This window comes from Micropterus dolomieu, linkage group LG07 (genome assembly GCF_021292245.1).
Source record: "Micropterus dolomieu isolate WLL.071019.BEF.003 ecotype Adirondacks linkage group LG07, ASM2129224v1, whole genome shotgun sequence".
In the NCBI taxonomy this organism is placed as follows: domain Eukaryota; kingdom Metazoa; phylum Chordata; class Actinopteri; order Centrarchiformes; family Centrarchidae; genus Micropterus; species Micropterus dolomieu.
The window spans coordinates 1,180,889-1,193,802 of record NC_060156.1 but is presented as its reverse complement, the minus strand read 5'-3'; the positions used below and the strand labels follow the sequence as shown (position 1 = coordinate 1,193,802).

The window sequence follows — 12,914 nt, the reverse complement described above, 5'->3', positions numbered from 1 at the left end:
CACCCCTCATTATGCAGAACTTTAAGCCTTATTATTCTATTTCAATGTTATTTATATAGTGCCAGTTCATAACAGAAGTTATCTCTGCATTTTACATACAGAGCAGGTGTGTAATATTATTTAGAGACCCAACAGTTCCCACCATGACTAATCCCTTTAACAGGCAGAACCTCGAGCAGAACCAGGACTATAAAGATTTACCAGAAGTTACCAGAAGCTTTTTTAGTACCAGGCTCGTTTATTTCTGCTGTAACGCCGGGCAGGTCTGAGGGGAGCCTCAAGTTCAGCCCTGGAGGTTGCTGCTTGAACATCACTACTGTTTTACTGGCTGAGAGTCCTTAAAGTGACAGTTCAACTTTGAGAAAGATTGAAACAAAAGTATAATAATATTAATAATGAAAATTATAAAGTAGAATCCTCATTTTTTTTAAACTAAATACATGTTGTGTGTTGCGACTCACTCTCAGTGGCGTGTGCAGTTTTGGGCTCCTCGATGAAGAACAGGTTTTCCAGTTTCTTGGCCGGAGCGGCTGCAGGAGCTGCAGCGGGAGCCGGAGCTGCTCCTGGTTTCTCTGCAACACGACACCAAGATGCAAACATTACAACAACTGCTTCATTCACCGTCTCAGGTCATCAGCAAAATATCCAGTAATGCTGAAGTTAAATCAGGTAAAACGCTGACATCCACAGAGCAAAACTCCTTCACACAGACACGCCGTGACTTAAAGAGTCCACCAGGTGGAGCTGTTTGATATCTGAGGCTCAGTGCTGTGATCTTAACAGATATTTTTAGGTAGCAGCATGTTTCCGAGTTTCTACCTTTGACGGTGACTTTGGCCTTGCAGAACTCGCTGCCGGCGTCGTTGGTGGCCTTGCAGAGGTAATCGCCGGCGTCGTGTTTGGAGGCCGGGCTGATCTCCAGACAGGCCGTCCCGTCGGAGAAGCTGATCCTGGTGCTGCCGCCGGACGTCAGGTCCTTCCTGTCCTTCATCCACTGGATCTTCAGAGGAGGAGACCCGCAGACGTGACACCTGAGACTCAGCTTCTCGCCCTCGTCCACAGTCACCGGTTTGAGGGGGACGTCGAACACCGGAGGCTTCTTGGCCTCTGCAGGAGAGATGTGACAGTTTAATTTCAGCAGGCTGGACCGGGGTCAGTGCCGAGAGTACTGACCTGGACTTCTTGTCCGGGAGGAACACAGGCAAATTATAATCCAGCAGCTCAAACTCAGCTCAGGTCTGTAATATTTACAAAGTTTCTTTTGTTTTCTACAAGACAAGAAAATCTGGTTTCTAATTATTCCTTTGCATCTACTATCTCATAATTACAGGTTGTTTCATTATAAAGATCCATATCTCAGCTTCTTATAATGCCCTAATTATTATTCTGTATCTTGTAATTACAAGAAAAAGATCTCGTCATTATGAGATTGTTTTCCTGTAATTATAGATTCAACGCACATATTTATTCAATTTGATCTTGCAAAATATATTTAATAAATCTTACCTTATCTAGCTCATAATTACAAGTAAACACATGAGATTTTCTACAGAATCCACATTATGAGAGGAAGATCTTCTAACTGCTTTCACCTCATGTCTGAATATGTTGTCTTTGTCATTTCAACATCAAATCATTTATAATCATGAAAAGTGGAAGAATGCGCACTTTGTAAGGGCTGCAATTAATTGTTGAGTCCAAGTTGGCGTCTTCAAAATGTCTCGTTTTGTTCGACGGACAGTCTGAAACCCACACGGTCGTCCACACCTCCACGCTGGTGCAGAACGCTCAGAAACGCCGTGTTTCTTGAGGAAGCTTAAGGCCAAATTCCCGTGCAGAGTTCTACAGAGCAGCAACAGAAACTGGCCGGACCGGAGGGCTCTGCAGCGCGTCACTGAGGAGGCTTTCACACCTTAAAGTCGGCACCAAGGTCCGAACCGAAGTTCATGTTTTGATATATTTTGACCCATTCGGTTAGTTTTGGTTTGGTTTCTCTGTGACGTTTACGTGACAGACCTGCGCCCTGTGGGCTGCGTCTCCCTGTACTTGACACTGATTGGTCTGTAAACAGTTCAGCGCATTATTTTTGTTGTTATTATTATGGCATTACTGCCTGCAGCGCCGCCTTTACTGAAGCCTACTTCAAATTAAACGTCCTCGTTGTGCGAACGGACAGGAGGAGACGGGACTCCTGCACCTCCGCTTGAGCAGAGACCAGAGATGTGAGTGACAGTTTGCTTTTACAGCAGCCGTCACAGGAGATTTAGAATCGTGTCCTTATTTCAAACGCCGAACTTCCTGTAAATAGTCCGAATCATCCAAAAAATGCTTTCACACCAGAAACCGAACCACGGTTCAGTTTCAGACCACCTCTTTTCGTTGGACCAAATTTCGACCGGTTTGGTCCGGATCGTGGTCCAGGGGAGGTTTCACACCTGCAATTTTGTTTTGGATCAAACTGAAAAGTCTGAGAGTCCGGACCAAACGAGGTAGATGTGAAGTCCCCCTACACCTGCTCAGAAGATCATCGGTACCCATCTCCCGAGCATCAGTGATGTCGGTGAGGTGCCTGCAGAGCCCAAAGGATCCTAAAGGACAGAACCCACCCAGCCACAGCCGCTTCACCCTGCTGCATTCTGGGAAGAGATGTAAAAGTTTCACCAGAGCAGATTTCCCCCCCAAGCTATCAGACTCTTAAACTCTAATTCACCCTCAGCACTGCTCCACTGATGCTGGTTTATAGTTTGCTTCTGTTTACCGTTCTCTGAATGTTGGAAGTTAAATATTGTCTGAAAAGTTTCATTTTCCAACCTGTTGTAGTTTCAGCACTATCATCTACTTTGTGCCTTGAAATATATTCAGTTTACTGAGATTTAAAACACAGAAAAGCAGAAACACAAATCTATTCAGTGACTGGATGTCTGTGAAGGTTCTCAGTCATCCGGGTCAGAGTGATCCGGGGAAGGCTAAAATCAGCGGCAGCTGGACTTGGTTGAAGATCCTCGAAGACGTTTCGTCCCTCATCCGAGAGACTTGTTCAGATCTGACTGACTGGTAGGGACTGGTTATTTACACCATCAGCTGTCCGTGAGTCCAGCATGGTGTAAACTCTGGAGCTCAAACCCACCTGAGATGCCCACAGTGACGCTGCAGGAGGCTCTCCCAGCCTCGTTGGAGGCCTGGCACGAGTACCTGCCGCTGTCCGACACCTGGCTGCTCTTGATGCACAGCACGGCCACGTTGCTCTTGAAGCTGATGTCGTATTTGTCGGAGCTGAGGATCTCCGTGTCGTCCCTGAACCAGCTGACAGAAATGGGCTGCGAGCCGGTGACCCTGCCCTCGATCTTCACCAGCTTGCCCTCCGTGTCCTCCATACTCTCCGAGGGCTTCTTGGTGAACACCGGAGGGTTTTTACGCTCTAAAGAAAGAGGAGATGAAGGCGGCGGTGAGCAAAGAACAAAGAAACGCCCTCAAAGGGGGCCTGAGCGTTTAAGAAGAGAGGGCCCAGATGACGAGACCGGGGCCCCGGTTAAAATACCTTTGACAGTGATATCAGAGGAACAAGAGTCCTTCCCCATGTCATTAGAGGCATGGCAGAAGTATCTCCCCGTGTCGCCTTTATCGGCCTTCAGAATGGTCAGGTGGGGCGTGTTTTCCACACAGCTCATCTTATAATTCCCCCCAGTGCGAATATCTTTATGGTCTTTGGACCACGTGACTTTAATGGGGGCAGAGCCGGTCATGTGACACTCCAGCTCAATGCTGTCACCCACCGTCACCTCCTGCGGTGACAACTTCCTGTCAAAGACCGGTGGGTACCTTGGTTCTGCGGGGTCCGTGAAAGAGCGGGAAGAAGGTAAGACAACAACAACAACAACAGAACTTTAGAAAGAAGAATTTCAACAGTTTGGGCATCAAATCGGCGTCTGACAGGAGCTCAGACACATCACAGCCGACCGAGCGTAGAGTTTCTCAACCTCAGGGTCAGGACCCCACGTGGGCTCAGTTCAAACGCAGATGAGTTCGGGACGTTTCTCCGACTTCTACTACAGTTCAGGTTTACGTTCTGACCACCACTGATTTTTAGAGGACTGCTCTAAAAACTACATTACCCATGAGCCTCAGCTGCTGTAGAATCAGACAGTGACTGGCTCTGTGATGTTTGTTAGTGAAATGCACTCTGGGAGTTGTAGCTGACTTCTCTCCTTCAGGCTTTTTATCTCCTGTTTCTTGTACCGATGATCCAACTAAAGACTTTTTATCTGATTCCTTTATTAAAAATCTGCGTTATAGGAAACAATAATACAGCAACAGTGTCAGTGACAACAGCCGTGTTTTCTTTTATATCTATAACGTTACAATGTCAGATGTTAATGTTAAACATGGCCGAAGCTTCAAATAACGAGGAAGATGTATTTGAAAGAAATCTGCCCCGAGCGTTCCGGTTTCAACACTTTGTTCTACTCGCCTCAGCTTCATCAACAGAAAGTACTTTCTTGGCCAAATACTAAACAACTTCAAGAGACTGACGTGTCGTCTGCAGTATAATGGGTCACTTTTAAATGTGCAGCGACTATAAAACTGCACTCGCAGAGAAAAGCCAGCTGGTCACAGTTCGTATTAGCCGACTGCCTGTGAATCAGTAATTCAGTTCCACGTGGCTTCAGCTCGACTCTACTAAAGCTAACCAACAAGCAGCATCTTGGCTTCTGTCTCCGGTGGATTTCATTTGCTTTCAGTCAAATATTTAAGGGTATTAAATTGTAAATGAACTCATTACATATGAATAGTTGACAGATAAACATTTAATTCCTACGGGACATTTTCTTAAACTGCTTAAATTGGATGAGAGAGCAGAAAGAACACAGTTTGTTGGTGGATCCCTCCGTGAAGTGCTTGTTTCAGATCTCATGCTGTTGCTACAGCGTCTTCACTTTATCTACAGCGTGCACGTCTGCGCGTGATGCTGACGACACCCACGCTGTAAAAGGAAGTCATGTGACTGGAAGGCGATCTTTGAGCCGGGGTCACATGCCAGAGACGGTTGAGAAACTCACGGACTCAGACTAAACAAACGAATCTTTCAGTACTGAGCTCACGATCATCACGCCGCCGCCACGCTGTACAGACCTTGCAGAGTGAGCTTGGCTCTGCAGGAGGCCGAGCCCACGCTGTTGGTGGCCACGCAGGTGTACTCCCCAGAATGCCTCATCTCGCCGCGGCCGATCTGCAGCACGGCCGTGTTGTCGTCGTACAGCATGGAGAACTCGTCTCCCTGCCTCAGGGGCTCGCCGTCTTTCAGCCACGACACCTCGATGGGCGACGAGCCGGCGACGCGGCACTCGAACCTGACGGCCTGACCCTCCGTCTGCTGCAGGCTGGTGATCTTCTTGGGGAAGGACGGCGGCGTTTTGGCCTCTGGACAAAGGAAAAGATTAGTACAACTTCGAGTTACTTGTACTTTCCTTGAGTATTTAATACTTCTACTGCACTACGTTTGTCCGAGCAATTAAGCATTAGAGTTTATTTACAGTCTTTAAAATAGTTGGAACGAGCTCCACCTCAGCTCCAACACTCAAACGCTGCTTTTGCATTGAAGCATCAGTGTTATTAATATTCCAGGTCTTTTTTTGCATTCAGTACTTTTCTTTTACTACTTAAAGAACAATTTGTTAGTAAAACATACTTTTACTGAAGTAACATTTACAGTCAGCTTGTAACAGAGTATTTTTACAGTGTGCTGCTGCTTTTCTCGTTCCAGATATTTTGCCTCACAGTTCAGCTTCACTGTGGGTCACTTTTGCCGACTTTCTCTGAATAATTTTTCTCTCTGTTTTAGAAATGTCTTTGTGGCGTGTTTTTATTTTTATAAAGCAGACTGAGCCATTAAACACCCGCACTTTGTTTTATTTACTTACTTTGTGTCTCTGTCTTTTAAGCATTTTGTACATTCAGATCTAGAAAGGTGCTGCTGCATTTAAAGAAACGTCATGTTCACATAAAGAATTGGAGAATAGGTTTTTCTATCTAGAAACCTTCTAGCTTTGGAAAGAAGTAGTTTGTGTTTCGTCAGTTATTTCCACAGATATGACTTTTACTTTGTTTGTGTTTAAGATTCATATTGATTTTTTAAGCCTAAACTAACACTGTAACATTTAAATCAAACGGATGAATATCAGGTGTTCACCTTGCACACTGAGTCTGCAGGTGGAGGAGGCGGAGCCTATCTTGTTCTCCGCCTTGCAGGTGTACTCTCCGATGTCGGCCTTGGTGGCCTTGCTGAGCTTCAGACAGGCGACGCCCTTGGTGTACTCTAACCTACAGGTGGGGCTGGACCGGACTTTGCCGTCGGCTTTGAACCAGGACACCTTGATCTCAGGCGTGCCCGCCACCTGACACTTCAGACACACGGCGTCTCCTGATGTCACCTCCATGGGCTCCAGGGACTCGACAAAGTACGGTGGCTCTGCGGTCACAAAGACAAAGTGTTCAGACAGTGTAAAGCCTGACATCTGCTGGTCAAAGCAGGTACTGCACGGCCTGTCACACGTCACCCGTCTTCTTCCAACAAACCCGTGAAGGTGTTCTTTGTGTATATTGTAAGTTTGGTCGTAAAACCCCAGGAAACAAAGACACCCCATTAAAGAAGCACAGCCTGCCTACACTTTTCAATAGGATGTAACTGTACACAGACACCACAAACAGAACCAGTTCAGTGATTATCAGCGTGGGAAAGTTGAACTAACCGAGGATGGACACGTTGGCCTCGCACGTGTCCTTCCCGGCGTCGTTGGACACTTCGCAGGAGTACCTTCCTGCGGCCTCCTTGTCGTCGGTGCTGAGGCACTCCAGGATGCAGGAGCTTTCGGTCGTGGTGATGTTGTGTTTGTATGAGGCGAAGATCTGCTGGCCGTCTCTGTACCAGTTCACTGTGATTTTAGGCGTTCCGGTGTACGCACACTCCAGCGTTAACGGCTTGCCCTTTTCGACCGACACGTCCTTCAGCTTCTTAGTGAAGGCTGCGGGCTCTGAGTGACACAATCAGTTTAACAGATGGTTATCACTCTTATACAATGACAGCAGGTTCTCATCTCAGACAAAGCGTCGAGGTGCCTTTTTAACATGTGTATATGTAGATTGTTTAGGTTCAGGAAACTAAATAAATACATTACATGATGGCAGATGGGAGTTATGTGAAAGCCCAGGGTGTCTTTAGCTGAAGGATATTTGACGCCTTGGGATGAGACCAGGCTCACAAAGACCACATGCCAGTGATTAGAGCTGATCCAGGATCAACATACGACAAATGGGATTTACTCATTCTGCCCCATCTTTTATTTTACATTTTGACTTCAATGGCGATATTAGTTTTTTATTATTACTTTACACCCACCTGTTGTCGTTGCCTACGACCAAGAGACTTTGTTTTCAAATCTGCTAAACATAACACCTTTTTATGAAAGTTCCTGGTTCGCAGCACCTGGATCAGCGCTGGGAAGTCATCAACATCTAACTACAGTCTCTTTACATGTGTCCTAAACACCTCTATTGTCACTGTGTTTCTAAACCTTGGACAAATGTTTAATTTACTCCTCCAACCAGCAGGAGGAGCTGGTGAGGATGCGGCGTCACAATTTTGAAGTACTTGTATTTATGTATTTAAAATCAATTCTGCTTTCTACTTTTCACTCAGCACACCCACTAAAACATTTAATCTGCTTCTGAAATATGATGCATGGTTACAGATTAAACTACTACGGAAGCCCTAAACGGCCATCGATTCAAAAAAATGTTTTAACCCTCTTTCCCATGATAACGTGATAATTATCTTGTGATCTCGAGATAACAAAACAGTAATTTAACACGGGGTCGGCAGGAACGTTTCTGAATGAGTCACTGGTTAGCTCAGTTGGTGGAGCACAGGACTTGTGTCTTCGACCCTTATTGTACACCAATTTGTTTCTTTTTTTATCTTTTTCTTAATCCTCTTCAACAAAGTTCTTATGCAGAGACTGTTTCACATGCTCACAATAAAGCGAGTGCTGGACTGTGTGCATCCTGGTCCACATCCATCAACCTGTGGACTTTTCATTTCCCCATCATTCCCAGGCAGAAGAACTTCCTGCTCTTCTCATTCAGGGGAATCCATTTAATGTTACGCATTTCGGAACCTTTGAAACAGCCATTGGGAAATGTGGGATTGGATTCCCCTGAATCTCTCCATAACAACTTTGCTGAAGAGGATAATAAAAAACACACGAAAAAAGAAATAAAAGTTGCTGAGAGCGGGATCCTTGGATTACGAGACCAGCGACAATTATCTTAAAGAAACGCACCTGCAGACCGCTGTACTCGGCTGTCATTCGTTACCTCGAGATCACGAGGTAATTGACCCGTTATCCCGGGAAAACTGAGTAAAAAAATGTTTGAATTGATGGCTGCTTAGGGCCTCCGTACATCAACAGTCTATAAAGTCATTTTAATTAGCCCCACTCCCACCAGCCACACTGTCATGGATCAGTAACATGAATGCATTCATATAATATATAATAAAATAACACCAACAGGAAACATTCTGCTGCAAAATAAATACTATTTCTGACACTTTAAATACATTTTGCTCATAATACTTCTGTACTTTCACTTAGCTGCTAACGTTTCTTCGGTTGAATGCATGAATGGTTCTTGCACCACCCTTTATGATCCACTGGGAGACCCGACTACAGTTTGTGGATCTACATAAAGGTGGGAACACAGACTGACCTTTGACAGCCAGATTGACTGTGCAGCTTTCCTTTCCTGCGTCGTTAATGATCTGACAGGTATACTCTCCAGCGTGAGATCTGTCCACGTTGAAAAGCTCCAAAATAACTTGGTTATCCTTCAGGGAGAAATTACAGTCCCGTCCGGCCAGGATCTCCTTCGTTCCTCTGAACCACTTCAGTTTGAGGGGGGCGCTGCCTTTCACCATGGCTGAGATAGTCACGTTAGAGCCCGGCATGGCTTCCACCGGCTGGGGCGGCACCGCGAAAGATGGAGGTTCTGGGCGTAAACAGACAGCAACGGAAATCAGACATCATGGTGGAATCTGAGTAGTAAACTACTTAAGGGCCGAGGAGGAACTTAGCTCAGAGATGAATTTTTATTTTTTCATTTATATCTGGTCACCTGAGACATAAATCCCCGGCCAAAATGGAAGCACAGATAGTTTTTGTTATTCACTATGTTGTTGTTCTTCTAGTGCAGACCTAATGACGCCATCTGCTGTAGTTTTTACACGCCTACACCGTCTGTAAGCCACAACACAACGTCCAGGTGGAAAGATTCCTACAGGTGGAACACCACTTTTAAAGGGCCTTTAAACGCATCAGAGTTGTTTTAAGGTCTAACTAGGGCTGACCCCCAATAGTCGAAGATTCAGTGCTTCGATGGGCGGAGCCTGATTCGACTGTCAACCTCACAGTTGAAGCTTCACAGCGAAACAAGCGTGTGTGTGTGTGTGTTGGCAGGAGAGACGGAGCTCCAGCTTCACCGGTGTTGTGCTGAGTTGTTCGCACCTCGCAGGACTTTCAGATAATTCATCACCGTTGATGAACCACCCAAAGAATATTACATCCTTTTTAAATAGCCAGCCAAAACCAAAAACTCACACAGATTTCCCTGAGCAGTTGTGTTAATGTTCTGGCATAAGCTATAATATTTGACACTGTGATAAAATGCATTTTGTAACATAATATTTTTAGGCGAATCCACCGTAAATCTCCTTCAACATTAAAGGTTTCCTCTTTTTCAGCTCGGATTATCCTAAAATAGAAAATGTGCAAAAACATTCATGTTTTAAGAGAAGATAATGAGAAACACTCAATATCTCTAAGGATTAATGCAACAAGCACTTAATATAGGAAGCAGGTGCAACCCGCAGTCTTTGTCTGTAGTTACTGACCTTTTACAACCAGGGAGGCTGTGGTTTCACTGGATCCCGCCTTGTTGACAGCTTTACATTTGTACGCTCCAGAGTCGGACAGCTTCAGCGTGGGCACTTTGAGCGTGCAGCTGTTGTCACTGAATGAAATCTCATAATTTGGTCCGCTCTGTATCTCCTCCCCATTGTGGTACCACGAGATGGTAAAAGGTGGGGAGCCCGACACTTTGCACTCCATCTCTCCGGCTTGTCCAACAACTGTGTTGCAATCCTTCAACTTCCTGGAGAATGTTGGAGGAACGATCTTATCTGTTAGGGAGGGAAACAAGGAGTTAGTGGTGCATCAGGGCAAATACAAGCAAAAATATCAGTAATAGGGCTGGGTAGGAAAACCTGAATGCTTCTTGGTCTGGCACCAGGTATCAAAAACGGTGCTGAGAGCTGACACTAAACATTAACATTTGAAAACTTTTGCTAAAAACAAAGGTTTTGAAGAAAACCATGATTATATTTCTCAAAGTATGGGATCCAAAAACAAGATATCAACAACTACTAAGGTATTGGTATTAAATCTCAGGTATCATATTAGCACTAACTTGAACATTTTCAAACAATCTGGGTATTGTTACTCATCAAACTCCAAGTAGGAAGAAGACACTAACCTAAGACAGTGAGATTAATTTTACTCAGGTCCTTCCCGACCTCGTTCATGACCTCAAACGTATATTCTCCCGAGTCCATTTTCTCAGCAGAGAGCACGTTCAGGCTGGAAATCATCCGGGAAAAGGAGATTTTGTATTTCCTCCCGGAGGCCAGCTCAACACCATCCTTGAACCACTTCGGTGTGAGCTCGGGGGTCCCGCACACTTTGACCTCTAGGGCGGCGATATCGCCGGCTGTCACGCTCAGAGCGTCAGGCTTATCCACAATCTTTGCTGGTTCTGGAATCAACAGACAAGGAGCAAAAAAACGTTTTTAAGCAAACCTGTAAGGGAAGGGTGGACAAAAGAAAAGTGCCAGAGAAAGAGAGAATTATATGATTACAAACCTAGAACAGTCAAGTTAGCGAAACACTCCACACTCCCAGCATCGTTTCTGAGTTGGCAGGTGTATTTGCCTGCCGTGGTTGCATCAGCCTTAAAGACTTTAAGTGCGACCTGGTTGTTCTCAAAGGTGATTTTCCTGTTGTCACCGTCCCTGAGAATGTGATCCTTGTCTTGAACCCAGGACACAGTAATGGGTTCAGAGCCTTTAACAGTGGCCACAAGGGTCACCTCCTCTCCCAGTATCACTGTCATGTGTGACAGTTTCTTCACAAACGACGGCGGCTCTGAAGAGAGGAGAAAAACAGCGCAGAAGGGAAAGTCAGCATGGTGACAAAGTAATCTGAAAATCTATTAATTGTGATTTTCATCTAGAGACTATCGCAATTTCTACTGACCTCTGAGTTTAACTGACGTCTGGCAGGTGTCACTTCCTACACTGTTTGACACTTTGCACTCGTATTCGCCGGCGTCCGAGGGCTCTATCCCAATGACATGCAGCGTGGCCGAGCTGCCCTCGCTCACCATCTTATACTTCCTGCTCTCCATTAGAGGCTTCCTGTCTTTGAACCAAGTGATCTGGAACGGAGCTGTACCGCTCATCTCGCAGTACAGACTCACGTCCTTACCCTTCAGCCCTTCGATGGGCTGAGGCACTTTGACAAACGATGGGGCGTCTACAAAAAGATCAGGAAACTGTTAAAGAGGCTTACATGGGAAAATAATCCATGATGAAAAGCTTAAAGCTGAAGCCCGTAACATTTTATGTGCAAAAGTTGTTTCGGAAGTTTATTGGAACTACAGCTAAGGTGGTGGAGTTTTTGGGGGAGGTGAGGATGTTAGCATAGTGATTATGGCAAGTTTATGGAACTACAGATTAAAAGGCAGACTTGTGTAATTTCTCACAACTAAGTTGTGAATATTTGTTCAAACTTTAGCTAATGTGGCAGAATTTATGTGGAATTTCTCATAACCAAGTCTAGATGGCGGACTTGTGTTCGATGGAGCTAACAAGATGAATACAGCTAACATGGCAAAATTATTGTGGAATTATTGTTGGAACTACAGCTTAGATGGCAGAATTTATTTGGAAGTTGGAACAAATGTCCATATGGCGGACTTGTGAATGTTCGATGGAACTACAGTTAAAAAGGTAGACTTGTGGAATTTCTTGCAAATAAGTTGTGAATATTTGTTCAAACATTAACTAATGTGGCAGAATTTGTGGAATTTGTTATAACCAAGTCCAGATGGCGGACTTGTGAGCGTCCGATGGAGCTAACATGACGGAAACAGCTAACATGTGTTGTTGTTAGTTGAGGAAGTGCACTGAGCTGAGATGGCTCAGAAGTTGTGGAAGGATGATGGAACAGTACAGTTCAGATGGCGGACTTGTGAATGCCCAATGGATCTACAGCTAACATGGCAAAGTTGTAGAGGGAATTTGTTGGAAGTACAGTTAAGCTGAGATTTCTGATGTGGAAGGATGGTGGAACAACAACTAAAAAACCAAACGTGTGGAATTTATTGGAACTACAATGACGGCTATTTGTTGAACCTAAATGTAAGATGGCAGAATTTATGTGGAAAAGTTTGGAACAAATGTCCAGATGGTACACTTGGAAGTATGATGGAACTACAGCTAACATGGCGGAGTTATGGTGGGATTTTGTTGGAAGTACAGTTTAGATGAGATGCCGGACGGTGTTGTGGAAGGCTCATGGAACTACAGCTAAAAAGGAAGACCAATGTTGGAACTGCAGTCCAGATGGATTTGTGGAAGTACAGTGGAACTACAACAACTGAGATGGCAAAGTTGTTGTAGATGGTTGACTGAACTCCAGCTAAGATTTGTTGGAACTACAGTTTAAATGGCTGAGGTGTTGTGGATGATTGTGAATCCAGAATTTGAGAGAACTGCAAAGGTTCCAGCATGCTTTTTAATTGCA

The 12,914-nt window shown here is 45.0% G+C and overlaps 1 protein-coding gene across 1 annotated transcript in view; it reads right to left on the bottom strand.

The window, feature by feature from the left end:
• The window catches only part of ttn.2 (titin, tandem duplicate 2), a 217,544-nt gene that overhangs the window by 139,906 nt on the left and 64,724 nt on the right, over positions 1-12,914 (bottom strand). Inside the window, exons 64-75 of the mRNA XM_046054487.1 lie at positions 11,364-11,642; positions 10,971-11,252; positions 10,585-10,863; positions 9,944-10,231; positions 8,764-9,042; positions 6,747-7,028; positions 6,188-6,466; positions 5,131-5,418; positions 3,539-3,826; positions 3,128-3,418; positions 820-1,107; positions 462-572 (exon numbers count right to left, since the gene is read on the bottom strand). Of these exons, the coding sequence (XP_045910443.1) occupies positions 462-572; positions 820-1,107; positions 3,128-3,418; positions 3,539-3,826; positions 5,131-5,418; positions 6,188-6,466; positions 6,747-7,028; positions 8,764-9,042; positions 9,944-10,231; positions 10,585-10,863; positions 10,971-11,252; positions 11,364-11,642 (3,234 nt within the window). The remainder of the gene's footprint in view (positions 1-461; positions 573-819; positions 1,108-3,127; positions 3,419-3,538; positions 3,827-5,130; positions 5,419-6,187; positions 6,467-6,746; positions 7,029-8,763; positions 9,043-9,943; positions 10,232-10,584; positions 10,864-10,970; positions 11,253-11,363; positions 11,643-12,914) is intronic.